Consider the following 22560-nt stretch of genomic DNA (forward strand, 5'->3'; position numbering starts at 1 on the left):
TGAGCTGTCATGGACAGCTCTCAGTCACTAGTCAGGATCGGGAGCTGGCGGGACAGGCTCCCGATCACAAGACCACTGTGACAACCAATCACAGTGGTCACCAGATTGGGAAGTCCATCTCCCCTCCCCTTGGGGCTTTAAAGACCCACTTAAAGGAATGCCAGGGCTGGGCAGAAATGGGTGAACATGATTAAAGGAGAACTCTGCTGACCACTAAATGACTACATAACATACCAGTGGTGTCATGTCAGGCTTCTCTGTAACACGTTTATTTAGTCCCAGTGCCTCGAACAGGTAAAGGTGGAAGGATCCAAAAAAATATGCATGGCCACTGCTAAAAATGAGTACAATTAAGACTTTGCGTGCGATATTTTGCCAAAATGTCGCCATTTCGCTGAAATGTATCAGAGTCAGTGGGGTGGGTGAAATTTAAGCAGTGTTAAGCCCTCAGCTTTGAAATAGACATTCCCCAATAAACTATTTGTTACAACTCCTCACTCCAGAACTTGCAGTTTACACCTTTCAGAGCTGATTGATTCTGCTCTTTCAGTGCTGCTTCCCTGAATTTCCCATCTTTAAAGGAAAGCGTTAGCAGCGGACTGTGCAGTCCCCTGCCAGTGTGTCAGCTGGGAGAAGGAAGGATGGAGGAGGTGGGGGGAGCAGGCAAACGCCTTGTCATCACTGGCCTCAGGGCTGTGTGTTTCTATTGATGCACACAGTGCAAAGAGAGACAACTCTGGTCCCTGCATGCCAGGGTGACCCTATAGAATGCTGCAAGAGAAAGGAGCCACCCTGAAACAGGAAACCCGGGGCAGTGATCATGGCAGCAGCCTAAACAATAGACATTCCCCAATAAACTATTTGTTAAAACTCCTTACTCCAGAACTTGCAGTTTACGCCTTTCAGAGCTGATGGCTCTTGCTCTTTCAGTGCTGCTTCCCTGAACTTCCTATCTTTAAAGGAAAGCGTTAGCAGTGGACAGTGCAGTCCCCTGCCAGTCTTTCATCTGGCATTTTGAAACTCGGGCACTGCCCGACGGCCCGGGGTCAGTAGGGGGCCCCATGAGATGCCCCTGGTACCTTTTTCATAGGCTTTTTTGAGTTTGAGCAAGGACACAGGGGCCCCATGATCCCCTGTTGCCCGGGTGCCCCATGAGTTGTCAGTCCATTCCTGTGCCGGACCGCACTGCACACCAGCCGCTGCATTATAGAGCGGTGGCTGCTGTGAATGGACCCTTACTGGCAGGATCATTAGGTAAAAATAAAGAAAGAAAGCCTTAAAAAGAAAACTAAAGCAGCCATCACATCTAAGAATTGGTAAGGTGAAATAGAATAAATGCCAGAAAGAAGGATGGAGGAGGTGGGAGGAGCAGGCAAACGCCTTGTCATCACAGGCTACAGAGCTGTGTGTTTCTATTGATGCACACAGTGCAGAGAGAGACAACTGCGGGCAAACGGAGTGCATTTTTGACTTGTATTCGGGGTGTTGTTAACTTTGACTGACCCCCCCCCCACACACAAGGACATTGCGATCAGAATGCGGTGCAGGAAGCTGCGCGGGAACGCAGCTCTCTCGCACCGCATTCCAGTGTGAACGAGCCCCCAGTGTAAACAAAGTCATGTGATCACGGTTACAATGCTGCCATGATAATCACATGGCTTTGTTGTAGGCTTTTGTTTTTTCTTTTTGAATAAATCCGTATCAGTGGAGTCTGACCCTCTCTGTACCTGTAGATGGTTTGGGAAAACGGCTGCACGGTCATAGTGATGTTATCACCATTGGTGGAGGACGGAGTAAAACAGTGCGATCGCTATTGGCCTGACGAAGGCTCCTCCCTCTATCACATCTATGAGGTTAGTATTATACTGCAGTTGTACCTTTATCTCTGCTCCTCCCTCTGTCACATCTGGGAGGTTAGTGTTATACTGAAGTTGTACCTTTATCTCTGCTCCTCCCTCTGTCACATCTGTGAGGTTAGTGTTATACTGAAGTTGTACCTTTATCTCTGCTCCTCCCTCTGTCACATCTGTGAGGTTAGTATTATACTGCAGTTGTACCTTTATCTCGGTTTCCTCCCTCTATCACATCTGTGAGGTTAGTATTAAACTGAAGTTGTACCTTTATCTCTGCTCCTCCCTCTATCACATCTGTGAGGTTAGTATTATACTGAAGTTGTACCTTTATCTCTGCTCCTCCCTCTATCACATCTGTGAGGTTAGTATTATACTGAAGTTGTACCTTTATCTGCTCCTCCCTCTATCACATCTATGAGGTTAGTATTGTACTGCAGTTGTACCTTTATCTCTGTCCTCCCTCTATCACATCTATGAGGTTAGTATTATACTGAAGTTGTACCTTTATCTCTGCTCCTCCCTCTATCACATCTGTGAGGTTAGTATTATACTGAAGTTGTACCTTTATCTCTGCTCCTCCCTCTATCACATCTATGAGGTTAGTATTATACTGCAGTTGTACTTTTATCTCTGCTCCTCCCTCTATCACATCTATGAGGTTAGTATTATACTGCAGTTGTACCTTTATCTCTGCTCCTCCCTCTATCACATCTATGAGGTTAGTATTATACTGAAGTTGTACCTTTATCTCTGCGCCTCCCTCTGTCACATCTATGAGGTTAGTATTATACTGAAGTTGTACCTTTATCTCTGCTGCTCCATGGTGGCAGAAGGGGGCTTTCAGTTCAGAAGCATAGGGAACCTTTACCGAGCCGGAGTTGTTCTTCACAGGTGAACCTTGTATCGGAACATATCTGGTGTGAAGACTTTCTGGTTCGCAGCTTTTATCTGAAGAACGTTCAGACCCAGGAGACGAGGACCCTGACACAGTTCCATTTCCTGAGCTGGCCAGCAGAGGGCATTCCCAGCAGCACTCGCCCACTGCTTGACTTCCGCAGGTGAGAATCTCTAAGGCCATTTTCACATCTATGCAGTTTGTGGTTCATCCCTTTCTATAGTGCTTTTTGAGTTTTTGCACATGTTTTTGACGCATTTTTTACGCCTTCTGCGTTTTTTTTTCCAAGTTGTTGCTGGGCAGATTAAAATGCAAAAAGCATCAAACACGCACTACATGCATTTCTGCAGCATCTCCATTGAAGTCTATTGAACCAAAAACGCAACGTTTTGCATTTATAAAAGTCCCTGATCCTTTCCAAAACACGCACCGGGTGAAAACACGGAGATGTGAACGTGTCCCATAGGAAATCATTTTAAATGGACTGTAGTGCGTTTCTGCAAAATGCACCACAAAGTGCTTAGGTGTGAACCTAGACTAATAGGCTCATCAGTATGTACAGCTCAGCTAGATATAAAGCTGACCTGGTATGACATATACCATACAATCTAATTGTACACTTATGACACGAAAATTAGGTTCCATTACAAAGCATATGGATTATTTACAAATGAAATATCTGTTTTCTAGCTTATTTTTCTATTTTTCTGCGATCTCTCTGATGGATTTTTCATTTTTGAAGCCTTACAATGGCCTGTTTCGCTTGCATGGACAGCTCCTTTGAACGCATGATGTAGGTTCACAGCAAAAGATTCCAAATGCAAATACCACACTTAAGCTGGCCATACACTATACAATTTTCTTGAGAATTTTGCTTTAGATTTACCAAAAACCATATAATATGAGGTCAAACCTAAGCAGCACTTTCAATTGTATCCAATTAGGCAGGCCCTTGCACTACATAGTTGAAGGTAAATCTAGAGGAAATTGGGCAGAAATTGGACAGAAAATTGTATAACAACTCCAGACCTTTTACTTGCTTAATTGATGAAGAAATAACGAAGGGTAGCCCACACCTGGCCATGAAACAGCTTTTGATTCAATTGTCCAATTACTTTTGATCCCTTGAAAAAGGGGGGATGGCTACTCTTAAGAGCTGTAATTCCTAAACTCTTCCTCCAATTTGGATGTACATACCCTCAAATTAAACCTGAGTGCACACTTTCAGCCCATATCCCTTATATAACTATAGCTGGAATATGTTTTGGTAAATACCTGAAAAAAAACTAAAATTGTGCCTGTGTCCAAATATATATGGACCTAACTGTATATCTTACATTTGATGGGATTTTTAAGGGAACCTTAGATTACACACAAAAAAAATTTTTTTTAACCACCTCCCCCATCCGGCCGTTGTATATAAACGGCCGGAAGGTGGCAGTGCAGGGTTGGGTGGCCATTTATAAACGGCCTCCCCGCACCCTGCTTGTGTGCGCTCCCTGGGAGCGCGCAGCACCGTGATCCGGTGCCCAATATGTCCTCTGGACACAGTGAAACACCGATCGTCATACAGGACCTTTGTGCGAGGTCCCGATCATGTGATCACTGATTGGCCAATCAGTGATCACATGCAGAGTAGTAAGCAAGATGTCACTTCTGACATCATTGCTTACTACGTGTGAAATCTGTGAACTATCACAGAGGTCACATGGTACAAGGCTATTCACAACAGCCTTGTACCATGTGACAAGCTGTGACCAACCACAGCTCACACAGTAGTTCTCAATGGATGCAAGAATGCAGCCAGAGAGAAGGAGAAATGCTTGCTTTTACAGCCTTTATGGGTGTAAAAGCAATCAGTGTGAAAAAAAAAATCATCACCCCCCACAAGTAGTAGAGTGTCACCATGGTGATACTGTACTGCTAGGGTGACAGTATGTAAAAAAACAAAAAAAACATAATAATATAAAAAAATAAAATAAAAATGTAAAAGAAAATGTTTAAAAAATTATAATTTTTGGTTATAAACTAATTTGTGTTATTTGTTTTTTACTAAAAAGATAAATTTTGGCCAAGATTTATGATGAAATATTATTTATTTGTTACATCTTATAAGAAAAACACTTTTCAAAATTTTTGGACTTTTTCATTTACATAGCAAAAAAAATAAAAATCCCAGTGGTGAATAAATACCACCAAAATAAAGTTTTATCTGTCTCGAAAAAATGCTAAAAAATTCATATGGGTACAGTGTTGCATGACCGCGCAATTGTCATTCAAAGTGCGACAGCGCTGAAAGCTGAAAATTGGCCTGGACAGGAAGGGGGTGAAAGTGTCCGGACTGGAAGTGGTTAAAAACAAGAATGAACCTTTTTTTTTATACAAGTCATTGAAAATTTCTTTTGTTTTGCTTATCAGTACACAGAACATGGTCATTACATATATATATATATATAGCACAGCAATTTTGACTACTCCGCCACTTTCCAAGATTGTAGTTATATGTATCCGGTGATATCACCCAAAACTGATTTCCATCTTGCAAACCCAAAGTTTGACTGCAGATATATTCAGCCTGGGATCCGACGCGTTTCGAATGCATTGATATAGATTCTTCTTCAGGGATATGATACCACTCTATAATAAGAATTACTAATAGTCAATTGTTAGCCAACATTTTTATAACTATACCAAACCGTATGAGGGAAATGACTTACATAACCACCACGGATAATCAAAAGAAGATGTTTCACTCTGTCAGGAGATGAATCCCCTCCATCATTTCGACATGCAAGGACCACGGGTGCCACCTCACGACCACCGCCATAATAAAGCGTGTGTATGGGTATAATGAAATATGTCATGATATATCGTGAAAAACTACAAGTACAAAAGAACAGCATCAACATAGACCAATAGGAGAGAAATAAACGCATATGTCTGAAAAGGCTGCCTCCTACATATATACAGGGCCGTGGATAAGGGGATACCACCGGTCCTCCTGTACGGGGCCCAGGACAGCAGGGGGGCCTAGGCGGCTGGGTGAATCAGATGTGGGCAGGGAGGGTGGTTGGCATGGGGGAGGGGGAGGGGGAGCAATTACTGGAACCGATCCCCTGTATGGTTCTCTCTGCTGCGGCTGAAAGCCGGCTTCTTCTCCTCTCCCTCCTGCTGGCTTTCAGCTGCTGCAGAGAGAGGCATACAGGGGATCGGTTCCAGTAATTGCCCAACAACATTGCAGCCGTGGGGGACCTGGGCAGCAGGGGGAAACATATGGTGCACAGGGAGGGTGATGGGTGTGGCGGGGGGGCAATTACTGGAACCGATCCCCTGTACGGTTCTCTCTGCTGCGGCTGAAAGCCGGCTTCTTCTCCTCTCCCTCACGCTGGCTTTCAGCTGCTGCAGAGAGAGGCATACAGGGGATCAGTTCCAGTAATTGCCCAACAACACTGCAGCCGTGGAGGACCTGGGCAGCAGGGGGAAACATATGGTGCACAGGGAGGGTGATGGGCGCACCAGGGGGGCAATTACTGGAACTGATCCCCTGTACGGTTCTCTCTGCAGCAGCTGAAAGCCAGCGTGAGGGAGAGGAGAAGAAGCCGGCTTTCAGCCACAGCAGAGAGAACCGTACAGGGGATCGGTTCCAGTAATTGCCCCCCCCGCCACACCCATCACCCTCCCTGTGCACCATATGTTTCCGCCTGCTGCCCAGGACCCCCATGCCTGCAGTGATGCTGGATTCCCTCCTCTCCTTCCCACCGGCAGCTGCAAGCACACAATAGGATCCTTCAGGATGGAGGGTAGGGGGAAGGGTCCAATAATTATGTCACATTTACTACCCCCTTCCTTTCTTGAATGAACACAATGAGTGATCGGTACTGACCCCCATTCATTAAAACTGAAGCATAGTAAACTTTTTTTCTTGGGGGAGGGCAGCTATCAGGTTGACTGTATGGGGCCCCGTGGTGTCTAACAGCAGCCCTGCATTTATAAATCCATCCTCTGCATTGATTTTCTATGTACACTGTGCCTTTGTGTGCTTCTCTCTTCCTTTTGTTTTCTCCTAGCTAAGCTGGAGTAAGATTTGCTCAGGTGTTGCCCTATACACAGTCCGGTTGTTGGCTGTATGACTTCCAAACTCAATGTATTGACCTGTGACCTCTCCGTCCTCCTCCATCCTCTCTCAGCCCACAGCCGCCCCTGTCATTTTTGTGATTTGCAGCTTGTAATTTTGGTCTCAGTTGCATAGTCACAAAAGTGATCATGAGCAGGTGGGACACGCCTCCTTCTCTGCGACCGCCGTCCGTTCCTGTGCCTGCAGACAGGTGGCGCCATCAAGTCTGGGACAGGTTGATTTATCAAGAATTCTCACAGCCTGAATCCCCAAAAAAGTGCAATGTAGTGTAGATTGTTCAATGGGGCAAAGAAAACGATGTGCATCGGCTACCTTCTGTGCTGTTCGAATGTAAATCTTTGATTTAAATGTCACATTTGAGCACTAAATGGGGCTTGGTGTGTAAAGGGATTCTAGGGCTCATGTACACGGGGCGTTTGGAAAACACTTCTGAACGATGGAAACTGACTGCTGGAAAATGTAGGTTAAAAAATGTCTGTTTGCATACCGCGTTTATGCGCGTTTGCGTTTAGAAGCGTTTTTTAAAGATAACCTCAGGAGACCTTCCAAAATGCCCAGAATGCACTGAAAAACAGTAAAAAATTAACTATTTCAGACATTTTGAGAGGAATAGAGAGAGCAGAAGCAGAGAGAGCAGTATGTGTTGAGATTACCCGTCTTTTCTGGTTGTATTCACTATGGATCCCATCATGAGCGTAATGCGGCGCGTTCTACCATTATTTCCTTCACGCAAAACCTGGAACTGACTGCGCTGGTGTGCCGGGTCCATTTGAGTACATGGAAAACACTTTGCATGCATTTCTGATGATGAAAAAAGGCCCTGGACAGCATCTGGATATGGAACAGTTAAAAAACACTTCTAAATGCAAACGCTTATAAACACAGTTAGCCACATTTACAAGCGTTTGGCGTTTGAAACTCTGATAAACTCTTCTCCTGAACGCAACTTTGGGTGCGTTCAAAAAAACGACTGTAAACTCAACTGCCTGTAAACGACGATGTGTACATGGAGACATAGGAAACCATTAGGTGATCATATCCCCCCTTATGTATTATACATGGAGATCATATCCCCCCTTATGTATTATACATGGTGATCATATCCCCCCTTATGTATTATACATGGTGATCATATCCCCCTTATGTATTATACATGGAGATCATATCCCCCCTTATGTATTATACATGGAGATCATATCCCCCCTTATGTATTATACATGGTGATCATATCCCCCCTTATGTATTATACATGGAAATCATATCCCCCTTATGTATTAAACATGGAGATCATATCCCCCCTTATGTATTATACATGGAAATCATATCCCCCCCCTTATGTATTATACATGGAGATCATATCCCCCCTTATGTATTATACATGGAAATCATATCCCCCTTATGTATTATACATGGAAATCATATCCCCCCTTATGTATTATACATGGAGATCATATCCCCCCTTATGTATTATACATGGAAATCATATCCCCCTTATGTATTATACATGGAAATCATATCCCCCCTTATGTATTATACATGGAGATCATATCCCCCCTTATGTATTATACATGGAGATCATATCCCCCCTTATGTATTATACATGGAGATCATATCCCCCTTATGTATTATACATGGAGATCATATCCCCCTTATGTATTATACATGGAGATCATATCCCCCTTATGTATTATACATGGAAATCATATCCCCCTTATGTATTATACATGGAGATCATATCCCCCTTATGTATTATACATGGTGATCATATCCCCCCTTATGTATTATACATGGTGATCATATCCCCCCTTATGTATTATACATGGTGATCATATCCCCCCTTATGTATTATACATGGTGATCATATCCCCCCTTATGTATTATACATGGTGATCATATCCCCCCTTATGTATTATACATGGTGATCATATCCCCCTTATGTATTATACATGGAGATCATATCCCCCCTTATGTATTATACATGGAGATCATATCCCCCCTTATGTATTATACATGGTGATCATATCCCCCCTTATGTATTATACATGGAAATCATATCCCCCTTATGTATTATACATGGAGATCATATCCCCCCTTATGTATTATACATGGAAATCATATCCCCCCCCTTATGTATTATACATGGAGATCATATCCCCCCTTATGTATTATACATGGAAATCATATCCCCCTTATGTATTATACATGGAAATCATATCCCCCCTTATGTATTATACATGGAGATCATATCCCCCCTTATGTATTATACATGGAAATCATATCCCCCTTATGTATTATACATGGAAATCATATCCCCCTTATGTATTATACATGGAGATCATATCCCCCTTATGTATTATACATGGAGATCATATCCCCCTTATGTATTATACATGGAGATCATATCCCCCTTATGTATTATACATGGAAATCATATCCCCCTTATGTATTATACATGGAAATCATATCCCCCTTATGTATTATACATGGAGATCATATCCCCCTTATGTATTATACATGGAGATCATATCCCCCCTTATGTATTATACATGGAGATCATATCCCCCCTTATGTATTATACATGGAGATCATATCCCCCTTATGTATTATACATGGAGATCATATCCCCCCTTATGTATTATACATGGAGATCATTTCCCCCCTTATGTATTATACATGGAGATCCTATCCCCCCTTATGTATTATACATGGAGATCATATCCCCCCTTATGTATTATACATGGTGATCATATCCCCCCTTATGTATTATACATGGAGATCCTATCCCCCCTTATGTATTATACATGGAGATCATATCCCCCCTTATGTATTATACATGGAGATCATATCCCCCCTTATGTATTATACATGGTGATCATATCCCCCCTTATGTATTATACATGGAGATCATATCCCCCCTTATGTATTATACATGGTGATCATATCCCCCCTTATGTATTATACATGGAGATCATATCCCCCTTATGTATTATACATGGAGATCATATCCCCCCCTTATGTATTATACATGGTGATCATATCCCCCTTATGTATTATACATGGACATCATATCCCCCCTTATGTATTATACATGGAGATCATATCCCCCCTTAATCTCCTCTTCTCAAGACAGAATACATTCAGTTCCTCTAATCTTTCCTCATAGCTGATCTCCTCCATGCCTCTTATCAGTTTGGTTGCCCTTCTCTGTACTTTCTCCAGTTCCCCAATGTTCTTTTTGTGAATTGGTGCCCAAAACTGAACTGCATATTCCAGGTCTTACTAATGATTTGTACGGGGGAAATGATATCTGTCTCTCTGGAGTCTATACCTCTATTAATACAAGAGAGGATTTTGCTCGCTTTAGAAACCGCAGCTTGGCATTGCATGCCATTATTAAGCTTGCGATCTACCAGAACCCCCAGATCCTTCACCACTGATTCCCCCAGATCCTTCTCCACCATTGATTCCCCCAGTTGTACCCCCCCTAGTATGTATGAAACATGCATATTCTTAGCCCCCAAGTGCAGAACCTTTTTAGATTTCCAGTATATGACAGGTCCACTTAGAGATCTGTCTAGGAAACTGTAAGAAACAATATCATCTGTTTTCTTGTTTTCCAGGAAGGTGAACAAGTCTTTCCGTGGACGTTCCTGCCCAATCATCGTGCACTGCAGGTACTGTGACCTATTAAGCCACTGCTAATAAAAGCACCTATCAGCCAATCAGGTTTTTCCAGTTGCCTACTTTTTTTTAACACGGATTAGGTGGTTAAAGCTGAAATCTCATTGGTTGCTATTTTGAACGCAGACACATTCCTTTCCTGTTGTTCTGTCTCAGTAGTGGATAGGTAGCCAAGGAACCGTGTGTAGTACCACTTATAGCCAGTGGGTGGTGCACAGGCATCCCAAACTGAATTCTAATGTGCAAGTCTGTAATGGGACACAAAGGAGATTTACTAACATTAGAGAGTGCAAAATCTGGTGCAGCTCTGCATAGAAACCAATCAGCTTCCAGGTTTTATTATCAAAGCTTAATTGAACAAGCTGAAGTTAGAAGCTGATTGGCTACAATGCACAGCTGCACCAGATTCTCAATGCTCCAGTTTTAGTAAATCCCCCCCAATATGTGTATCACCTGTAAGTTGAACATATACAACAAAAAAGTTTATATGTTTCCATTGCCGACCACCTTTAAAAATTGCTAGGTGGCTGTCTGTTTCTGGCCTCCATACATTCACTAAGAACAAACATGCAGCATTTGCTGCCCTGTATACTCAGAAAGTACCAAAACCACTGGATCAGTGCAGGAGCCAGACGGCTAGCATTTTCGCCAAAGGCAGGCCTTAAATTTAACTCTGCATAGGTTTCCCTTAAATGTATTTTTAAACCCCTGTCTCAAATCTGAGAATGGGTACTTGTAAGCCAGTCACAGTCTATAGCAGGGGTCTCCAAACTTTCTAAGCACAGGGTCAGTTTACTGTCCTTCAGGCTTTAGGGGGGCCAGACTGAGGTCAGTAGGAGTAGAAAATGCCCAGCGTCAGTGCCTCATCATTGGTTTTAATTGGAGGAATAGTGCCCCATTGTTGGTATCAATGTGAAGAATAGTGTCCCATTATTGGTATCAATGTGAAGAATAGTGCCCCATTGTTGGTATCAATGTGAAGAATAGTGACCCATTGTTGGTATCAATGTGAAGAATAGTGACCCATTGTTGGTATCAATGTGAAGAATAGTGACCCATTGTTGGTATCAATGTGAAGAATAGTGCCTCATTGTTGGTATCAATGTGAAGATTAGTGCCTCATTGTTGGTATCAATGTGAAGAATAGTGCCCCATTATTGGTATCAATGTGAAGAATAGTGCCCCATTATTGGTATCAATGTGAAGAATAGTGCCCCATTATTGGTATCAATGTGAAGAATAGTGCCCCATTGTTGGTATCAATGTGAAGAATAGTGCCCCATTGTTGGTATCAATGTGAAGAATAGTGCTCCATTGTTGGTATCAATGTGAAGAATAGTGCCCCATTGTTGGTATCAATGTGAAGAATAGTGCCCCATTGTTGGTATCAATGTGAAGAATAGTGACCCATTGTTGGTATATATGTGAAGAATAGTGCCCCATTGTTGGTATCAATGTGAAGAATAGTGCCTCATTGTTGGTATCAATGTGAAGAATAGTGCCCCATTGTTGGTATCAATGTGAAGAATAGTGCCCCATTGGTGGTATCAATGTGAAGAATAGTGCCCCATTGTTGGTATCAATGTGAAGAATAGTGCCTCATTGTTGGTATCAATGTGAAGAATAGTGCCCCATTGTTGGTATCAATGTGAAGAATAGTGTCCCATTGTTGGTATCAATGTGAAGAATAGTGCCCCATTGTTGGTATCAATGTGAAGAATAGTGCCCCATTGTTGGTATCAATGTGAAGAATAGTGCCCCATTGTTGGTATCAATGTGAAGAATAGTGCCCCATTATGGTATCAATGTGAAGAATAGTGCCCCATTGTTGGTATCAATGTGAAGAATAGTGCCCCATTGTTGGTATCAATGTGAAGAATAGTGCCCCATTGGTGGTATCAATGTGAAGAATAGTGCCCCATTGTTGGTATCAATGTGAAGAATAGTGCCTCATTGTTGGTATCAATGTGAAGAATAGTGCCCCATTGTTGGTATCAATGTGAAGAATAGTGCCCCATTGTTGGTGTCAGTGTGAAGAATAGTGACCCATTATTGGTATCAATGTGAAGAATAGTGCCCCATTGTTGGCATCAATGTGAAGAATAGTGCCCCATTGTTGGTATGAATGTGAAGAATAGTGCCTCATTGTTGGTATCAATGTGAAGAATAGTGTCCCATTGTTGGTATCAATGTGAAGAATAGTGCCCCATTATGGTATCAATGTGAAGAATAGTGTCCCATTGTTGGTATCAATGTGAAGAATAGTGCCCCATTATGGTATCAATGTGAAGAATAGTGCCCCATTGTTGGTATCAATGTGAAGAATAGTGCCCCATTGGTGGTATCAATGTGAAGAATAGTGCCCCATTGTTGGTATCAATGTGAAGAATAGTGCCCCATTGTTGGTATCAATGTGAAGAATAGTGCCCCATTATGGTATCAATGTGAAGAATAGTGTCCCATTGTTGGTATCAATGTGAAGAATAGTGCCCCATTATGGTATCAATGTGAAGAATAGTGCCCCATTGTTGGTATCAATGTGAAGAATAGTGCCCCATTGGTGGTATCAATGTGAAGAATAGTGCCCCATTGTTGGTATCAATGTGAAGAATAGTGCCCCATTGTTGGTATCAATGTGAAGAATAGTGCCCCATTGTTGGTATCAATGTGAAGAATAGTGCCCCATTATGGTATCAATGTGAAGAATAGTGCCCCATTGTTGGTATCAATGTGAAGAACAGTGCCCCATTGTTGGTATCAATGTGAAGAATAGTGCCCCATTATTGGTATCAATGTGAAGAATAGTGCCCCATTGTTGGTATCAATGTGAAGATTAGTGTCCCATTATTGGTATCAATGTGAAGAATAGTGCCTCATTATGGTATCAATGTGAAGAATAGTGCCCCATTGGTGGTGTCAGTAGGGGCAATGGTGCCAGGGTCAGTTGCTGGAATAGCACCCCAAGGGCCAGATAAAGGCAAGCAAAGGGTCACATCTGGAACGTGGGACGCAGTTTGGAGATCACTGCTCTGTTGTATTGTATAGTGTTGCCAGTCTAACATGTTTCAGGCACTAGAGGATGAAGAGGAAGGTGTACAAGTACAGAAAAAGATAACACGCAGAGAGCACCTTGCTAGCGTAATGATGCTGATTTATTGTCTAACAAGCAGGCAGGTGACACAGGAAAATTCAAAGCTGGAATTGGAAATAGAGTTGTCACCTGCTTGGCTCTGCAGTTGGAAGAGATGAGTGAATGACAAGACTGGCTGAATGGAATTAAGAATCTTTTGAGGCAATATGTAGGTAGATAATTGAACTGTGTGCTCATCTGTTTTTCTGGTTTTAATAGTAATATATATATATATCTATGTATCCACTTGCTTGTCATTTGTTCTCATTTTGAACATTTTTTCTAGTGACGGAGCTGGAAGGACGGGAACCTATATCCTCATAGATATGGTCCTCAATCGCATGGCTAAAGGTGAGGAAGAAATTGTATGACAATACATGAACATGGCAGACATTATAAACGGCCAGTAAACAATAAAAATATTATACAAGGAAACATATTAACGGTTCTGAATCAATATGTTAGGAATTTATCAGAACTGAAAATATTGAGTGTGTATTGTGCTCATAAATTACTGCAGGGTGACCCTTGCAGGCCTCTCTTGCTCTATATTTGACTTTCCAAACCCTCTAACCTCAGAGTAACCATTGAAATATATTTTGTGTCTCAGGGAACCCTTGCTAATCAGATATCATTAGGAGTTAATGGGAAAAATGCACTTACAGTACACTGTTTGTCAGTGAGAATTCCTCCCTTTCAGCAGTGGGCAGAATTCCACAGACAAATAAAAAGGTAAATGGTGTCACGCAGGTGGTTCTGCCAAGTGGTGTTATTCCCTAAACTATGCAGACATCATCACATAGGAGGTCAATCAGCCACAGCTCAAGAAATTCCCTAGCAACCCCGGAAGGAACCCTGGTTGAGCATGGCTGACATAATGTATAGGCAGGGGCAGACTGACAACTCATGGGGCCCCCGGGCAATAGGGGATCATGGGGCCACTGTGTCCTTGCCCAAACTCAAAAAAACCTTTGAAAAAAGGTACCAGGGGCATCTCATGGGGCCCCCTACTGACCCCGGACCCTCGGGCAGTGCCTGAGTTTCCAAATGGTCAGTCCGCCCCTGTGTATAGGTCATTTACATAAACTATTTGGCCAAACGTATGTGGACACCCTTCCGAATGATTGAACTCAGGTGTTTCCAGTGAAGGGTAATCATACAAAGACATTTTGGGCAACTCTGCTCTTCAAACATTTTGGTAACAGTTTGGAGAAGACCTTTTATGTTCCATGACTGTGCCCCTGTGTACAAAGCCAGCTCCTTTAAGACATGGGATGAAGAGTTTGATCTGGAGGAATTCAATGGGCCTGCACAGAACCCTGACCCCAACCCTACTGTACACCCTTGGGATGAATTGGAATGAGCCAGGTCTTGTCAACCAACATCTCCATAGGGACATAGTTTGATGGGTTTGGTGTGCAGGAACTAATGTCCTACACAGAGCCCTGACCTCAACCCTACTGAACACCTTTGGGATGAATTGGAATGAGCCAGGTCTTGTCAACCAACATCTCCATAGAGTCATAATTTGATGGGTTTGGTGTGCAGGAACTAATGTCCTACACAGAGCCCTGACCTCAACCCTACTGAACACCTTTGGGATGAATTGAAATTTGCCAGGTTTTCTCATCCAACATCTCTCTAAAGACACGGTTTGATTGGTTTGGTGTGGAGGAACTTTAGTGTCCTGTACAGAACCCTGACCTTAAACCTCCTGAACGCCTTTGGGATGACTTGGAATGCCAATTGTGAGCCAGATCCTCTTATCCAACATCAGTTCCTGACCTCACAAATGTTCGTTTGGAAAGCCTTCCTAAAAGAATGGAGGCTTTTAGAGCCACAAAGGCAGGCAACTCCATATTTCATTGGCTATAGAATGGGATGTCCAATAAGCTCATATAGGTGTGATGGTCAGGTGTCCATAAACTTTTGGCCATATAGAATATATTCTTTTTAACATTTTACATAGCTATACCTGCAAAAGAGGCCAGCGTGAGGTGATCTATCAGAACTTAGGTTTCCACTTAAACACATACCCCCTTCCCACATTCTACATGGTAGTGCAGAAACCCTTTAATAAGCGGCATATATACAGTTGTGACCAAAATTATTCAACCCCCAATGCTGTAAAGGGGTTTAGGGACTATAGTGTACATTTGGAATTGTATTCAGAATCAAATCCTACAAGGACGTTGTAACTACCCAAATGCAACTAAAATGACATCAATTGTTTATGTAATACAGTAGTAAATGGTTCTTATGTGGTTTCTTCATTGCCACAATTATTCAACCCCTTAAAGACTACCACTCTGAAGAACAGAGGTTCATACAGGTGCTTTCCATCAGGTATTGAAAACACCTGTGGATGTCACCGAGCAGCAATCAAGCATAATAAGCACCAATTAGGCAGCTTTAAAATGACTGTGATACTCAGCTCCTTCTAGACATTTACTGGTGTGGTTACAAACATGGTGAAGGCAAGAGAATGGTCCAGGAAGACAAGAGAAGAGGTGATTTCTCTTCACAGGAAGGGCAATGGCTATAAGAAGATTGCAAAGATGTTAAACATACCAAGAGACACCTTAGGAAGCATCATTCGCAAATTCAAGGCAAAGGGCACTGTTGAAACGCTACCTGGTCGTGGCAGAAAGAAGATGCTGACTTCGACTGCTGTGCGCTACCTGAAGCGTAGAGTGGAGAGAAGTCCCCGTGTGACTGCTGAGGAACTGAGAAAAGATTTGTCAGATGTGGGTACAGAAGTTTCAGCCCAGACAATAAGACGCACACTGCGTAATGAAGGCCTCCGTGCCAGAACTCCCAGGCGTACCCCCTTGCTGTCTCCAAAGAATAAGAAGAGTCGACTGCAGTATGCCAAAAGCCATGTGGACAAACCACAAAAGTTGTGGGATAGTGTTCTGTGGACTGATGAAACAAAATTAGAACTGTTTGGGCCCATGGATCAACGCTATGTTTGGAGGAGGAAGAACAAGGCCTATGATGAAAAGAACACCTTGCCTACTGTGAAGCATGGTGGAGGGTCAATCATGCTTTGGGGCTGTTTTGCTTCTGCAGGTACAGGGAAGCTTCAGCGTGTGCAAGGTACCATGAATTCTCTTCAGTACCAGGAGATATTGGATGGAAACGTGATGCAGTCCGTCACACACCTGAGGCTTGGGAGACGTTGGACCTTTCAACAGGACAATGATCCCAAGCATACCTCCAAGTCCACTAGAGCATGGTTGCAGAGGAAAGGCTGGAACATTTTGGAGTGGCCATCGCAGTCACCAGACTTAAATCCGATTGAGAACCTCTGGTGGGACTTAAAGAAAGCAGTTGCAGTGCGCAAGCCTAAGAATGTGACTGAACTGGAGGCCTTTGCCCATGAAGAATGGGCGAAGATACCCGTAGATCGCTGCAAGACACTTGTGTCAAGCTATGCTTCACGTTTAAAAGCTGTTATAACTGTAAAAGGATGCTGTACTAAGTACTAAGATTGAATGTCACTTGGGGGTTGAATAAAACTGATAATGCTGTGAGCACAGAAAAGACATTTGTGGTTATTTCATTATAACTGTTATGTTATATTTGTCTGACCTACAAGTGCCTCTTTAATGTAAATGTAAGCAAGATGACTGAATGATCAAAAGCAATGTCAAACTGGCCAAAACACTCAATTTCAGTGGGGGTTGAATAATTTTGGTCACAACTGTATGTAACATGTTCTGTATGATCCTGTGTGCAGGTGTGAAGGAGATCGATATTGCGGCCTCACTGGAGCATGTCCGGGACCAGCGCCCTGGGATGGTGCGGACAAAGGTATAGAGCAATCCTACTCTCTTAGGATGTACACTATGTCTGTAGCATTCTCCCATTGCCAAGGAGCTGCTGCTGATCATTTTATGTTACAAGGTGTCTCAAACTGGAACTTCTTATATCAACCAATCAGATTGTCCCTTTCATTCTTTCAAAATGTACCGAGGGAGTGAAAGGGAGAACTATGGTTATAGTCAGCAGACAGGGCTACTTTAAAGCAAACCTGTGACATTTTTAGGTAAATAAAATTGGCCCTTTCTTGTGTAGCAGGCAGACAGAAGTGTCTGCCATAACCAGGGGATCTCTTTTTTTAATACAATACTAAAGGTTAATTTTTTTTGTAAAATATTAAACATGTCTATACTTACCTGCTGTGTGCTGTAGTTTTGTACAGAGCAGCCCGGTTCCGCCTCTTCTTGGGTCCCCCACAGGTTCTCCTGGTTCCTTTATGTTGGGTGCCCCCATAGCAAGCAGCTTACTATGGGGGCACCTGCTGCCCATTCACACACGGAGCTGTGGCTTGGCCCCGCCACCTGTCTCTCCTCATTGACTGACTAGCTGTGATTGACAAAAGTGGGAGCCAATGGCTCCCGTTTTCTGTCTCAGCCAATGAGGAGGCAGAGACCCGTGAAAGCTGAGGCTCTCAACACTCACTTGATACAACATAGACATATATTTGCTGTAAAGTCAGCTGGTACCAATCAATACATTTGATTGCACCTAAATAAAAACTAAAGAGATAATGAAACTTGTACACAATTTGTGAGTGCCTAATCACAGCTTAAGTAGAATTCCAGCCTAAACCTAGCTAGCCTTAAAATAATCTAGATCTTGATGGGGCGCAGGTAAGTATTGAGGGGACTGGGGGCACTGCTGCATACAGAAGGTTTTTTACCTTTATGCATAGAATGTATGAAGGTAAAAACCTTGAGCCTTTACAACCGCTTAATTCAAACTACAGCTTTTATGTCTCCTTGCTTGTCCACTCTTATCCTCCGATCCCTTTTTTTAGCCACCAAAACTGATAGGCAGCTTCAATGGCCAACAGAGACGTGTGGTGGACAAGAGGGGTTGGTGCCAGAGGGTGGAACTCCAAGCCTGGCTAGAATTTTCCTAATACAGTTTTGCAGGGTTTGGGGTTCCCATTGAAGAGCTGCATGCTCAACAGTCTAAAGCAGGGGTGTCCAACCTTTTGACTTTCCTGGACCATATTGGAAGAAGAGGAATTGTCTTGGGTCACACTTAACAAACCACTAACAATAAAGATAGCTGATGAGCAGAAATGTTGGGCAGATGATCAGATTTCAACAATGTGCTGTGTGTTCAGGCTGAGTCAGTCAGAGACAGTTTCAGGTGTAGAGGGGGGTTTGTGGGGAAGGGGGGGGCACAACTGAAATCTGGGGGGGTGGCCCACCCCAGCAGCCCCCTGGATCCATTCATGCGGCACTTGGCTGGCGCTAGCTAGCCGGAGTCCCTGAATGTGCTGCTGGTGCTATTGCGAACGTATAGACATGTTTAATTTTTTTTTTGTAAAATATTAAACATGTCTATACTTACCTGCTGTGTGCAGTAGTTTTGTACAGAGCAGCCCGGTTCCTCCTCTTCTTGGGTCCCCCACAGGTTCTCCTGGCTCCTCCTTTCTGTTGGGTGCCCCCATAGCAAGAAGCTTACTATGGGGGCACCTGCTGCCCTTTCACACACGGAGCTGTGGCTTGGCCCCGCCACCTGCCTCTCCTCATTGACTGACTGGCTGTGGCAAGCTGTGGACAGACAAGCAGGGCCCTCCAGACGTGCCTGGGCCCTGCTTGTCTGTTCTTACTACCACTGTAGGTGCTATGCCAAATACAACATCCTTGGCATCCCTCCAGACATGCCCTGGACACATTCATAGCCGTAAGTTTACAATTTTGCGGTGGGCCACATGCATAGCCCTCTTGGGGTTCATGTGGCTTGCAGGCTGCGGGTTGGACACCCCTGGTCTAAGGGCTTTAAAACATCACAGACATGGGAAATATTGATATAGAAAGCTAGACACTGAGAACATTGCAGAGCTTGTGAGAGGCACATTTCTATGTACACCTATCTGGCTTAATTTACCATTTTAATGGGACAGTTTACCCAAAGCGGATATTTTGGTTATGGATAGAAGTTTTTGTGTTCATTTAATCACTGATTATACCAGACCATCATCAATCACAGGCACTACCATTAGCAGGTAGGTAGACCTGGTGAAAAGGCCTTCATAGTAGAGATCCTGAGATATGAGCCATTGGTAGATGGTGGGCAAATAAATGATCACAATCAGTCCATAAAATGTTTTTTAAAGATTGTTTCTTGAACATGCAAAAGAAGAAAGCAGGCAGACACTCTGACGTCAACCACGTCAACTGTGTAACATCCTTAATCAGTTGGCCAGTTTCTTCTGCTAACCGTCTACTCTACACCACTTATAAGCTGGCCAGTTCCAATGGCAATCGTCTTACATGTCCTGTTATCTAACCATCCAGCCCAGCCTCATCCCCATTGCTGAGTTTTTCGGGTAGACCAAACATTTAAAATGAACTCCATTGATGAACAGTTTTGCTGGTTCTGTGGTGACACATTGGTGTTCTTTTCCATTTCTGCAGGATCAGTTTGAATTTGCCCTCACAGCGGTGGCGGAGGAAGTAAATGCAATCTTGAAGGCTCTGCCACAGTGAGATTGACCCAGCTGCCCCACTCGGTGTTGTGACATTGCGCCTGCCTTACGAAGATGGCAGCTCCACCTCAAATATCCATTTATGTGCTCTCTACTCTTCATGCCAGAGATTTATGGCTGCCCTTCTACATCCCTAATACCTATTTGCCTTTCCAAGCATCTACCCTTCTACTGCCTGACTTTTCTTATCCCAAAATTTGCTACCTCGTCCCCCATGCTTCACCCCTAAGCTGCTAGTACCTCATTGTCATCCAGTCATGTCTATTCATCGTTCTCCAATAGCAGAGAGGCTCCAAGTCTCCTAAGGTCCCCAGGGTGAAATCCCAGAATAACAGATTCAGCAAATTCCCTGGAACTACTTCCAATATATACAGTAATATGGCACAACAGACTATATTTTTTATAATGTTAATATGTTATTGCTTTCTTAATAGCACTTTAGGTTAAATTAGTCTACTCCGAAAGTAACAATGGTACCAAGATATGGACACCTTTAAGATGTCTACCATTACCCATGTAAGTGTCCAGATTAATCTGTGTCCTTGTGAAGGCCTAGACTGCACACTACTGTCCAATTTGAGATTAAACCCTACCTCCTCCAGGCACCAATTCATTTCCTGTCATTCAGCTGTCAAATGCTTCTACTGCTTATGGAAGTTCTAGCACTTGACAGTTGAATGGCAGGGGTTAGGGTTTAGCACCGGAAAGAGGAGGGGCTTAATTTTGACTTGGGCAGAAGTCAGTGCCATATGTACAGATTGGGCCTAGGATCCAATGGGGCTTCTCGGGGACACAGGGATCAACTGGAAGACCAAAACCAAGAGTCTGCACATCATCACTGTGTTAGGTCAGGCTTACTTAAATAGTAAATGTATATTTAAAAAATATATATATATTTAGGAAAATTTCAAAATTCAGTGGGCCTTTGAGTCCATGAAATGTATGCAGTGGACACTGTAAGAGCTGGAGAAAATGGCTGCACTGATGTCTTCCACTGGACTGTATGGTGGATATAGAAGTCTCCCTAACTGCATTTTGGATGAGGCCACTAACTATAATCCCATGTAATAAAGCTGAACACCTCTCAAAAGATTTAAAAAACTGCAAAATGAGAAAATAGATTTATAATTGTTCCAAGGCCCCAGGTATTAGAATCTAAAACTTGCAAACATCCTTCAAAACTGCTGATCCTTTGATTAGTTATGTTGTTGACCCTCGGGCCTACAGATATTCAAATTGTTTCAGATATGCCCACTGTAGACCCTGCTGTGTCCTCTCTACCACTGTGTTTTGATTCAGACAGAATAGAACGGTCAGTCTTTCTATTTGCCTTTGAAAAAAATGATGAATTCAAGGGACTGAGACTAGCTATTGGGATCTGCTTGCTTCATAATGCAGTTATAATAGTGACTGAGAGGACAGGTCCTAAAGACTTCAAATATTTGCTGGAGTTTACAAGTCAACAAAAAATCTGGACTAATAAAGCTTTACATATCAAAGCAAATGTATGAAAATATCAGGTCTTTAGGTGGGCACTTTCACTACACAGAACCCCCTCTGACATGCAGACCAGTTGTAGGATATCTCAGAATTCACAAGCCAAGGGTTGACATAGCAGAACTACCTTGCTTTGCAAGAGGAGAAGTCTTGTAGATTCAAGGGTAATTCCAGAGCCTTTTGTAAGGTAAGGATACCGAGCTGTTATTGGATAAGGGCACTTGGTACGCACTGACGATGCCGAATGCCCAACCTCACCGTTCTCTAAGTCATTCTGTCCTGTCGTATTTTCTCCGTTTCTAAATATGCTGCATTTTCTGCTGGGGACAGATATGGGGGAAGACATATCTGAGGCGAGGTAGCCCATCCACTCCCCAGCCTTACACCTCTTTTCCTTTTCATACCGCATTGTATAGACATTCACCACCACCAAAAACAAAATGAAAATCATTTCTAGAGAAATATAATAGACTTTAATTTTGTATCTTGATGTGAATAAAGTATTTGTGTTGGGTTTGTGTAACTGCAAAGAAAATGTGTGGTGCCATCTTTTTTTGTTGTATTTGGCTGAACGTCTCAACGCAGCAGCCCTGCTCTTCGGCCCCTTTCACATGGGCGATCTGATCAGGTCCACCAAGCAGTTTTTCAGGTCGACCTGATCAGATGGTCCATGTATTCCTATGGACTGGTGGGTGTAAATGGACTTGTGCCTGTTTACACCCACCTACCTCCAACCCGGTCAACTGAAAGAAAAAAAAACAGAAGGGGATCTTTTCCCCTCTGTGTAGGCGGATCGTAAGGCAGTCAGGTGTAAACGGACAGCTGGTGTGGGCCGTGTGCAGAGCGGACAGGGACCTG

At 43.1% G+C, this 22560-nt stretch overlaps 1 protein-coding gene across 2 annotated transcripts in view; it reads left to right on the top strand.

The window, feature by feature from the left end:
• Positions 1–22237, top strand: part of PTPRN (protein tyrosine phosphatase receptor type N) — a 179680-nt gene extending 157443 nt beyond the window's left edge. For both annotated transcript variants that reach the window (XM_089680614.1, XM_089680615.1), the window contains 6 exons: positions 1734–1853; positions 2745–2911; positions 10504–10557; positions 13981–14045; positions 17437–17510; positions 20135–22237. In XM_089680614.1, coding sequence (XP_089536740.1) covers positions 1734–1853; positions 2745–2911; positions 10504–10557; positions 13981–14045; positions 17437–17510; positions 20135–20206 — 552 coding nt within the window. In that variant the 3' untranslated portion in view covers positions 20207–22237. The remainder of the gene's footprint in view (positions 1–1733; positions 1854–2744; positions 2912–10503; positions 10558–13980; positions 14046–17436; positions 17511–20134) is intronic.
• The last annotated feature ends 323 nt before the right edge of the window (positions 22238–22560 follow it).

The sequence above is a fragment of the Staurois parvus genome, unplaced genomic scaffold, assembly GCF_062004578.1.
Source record: "Staurois parvus isolate SC_StPar_1 unplaced genomic scaffold, SC_StPar_1.0 ptg000246l, whole genome shotgun sequence".
NCBI classification, from domain to species: domain Eukaryota; kingdom Metazoa; phylum Chordata; class Amphibia; order Anura; family Ranidae; genus Staurois; species Staurois parvus.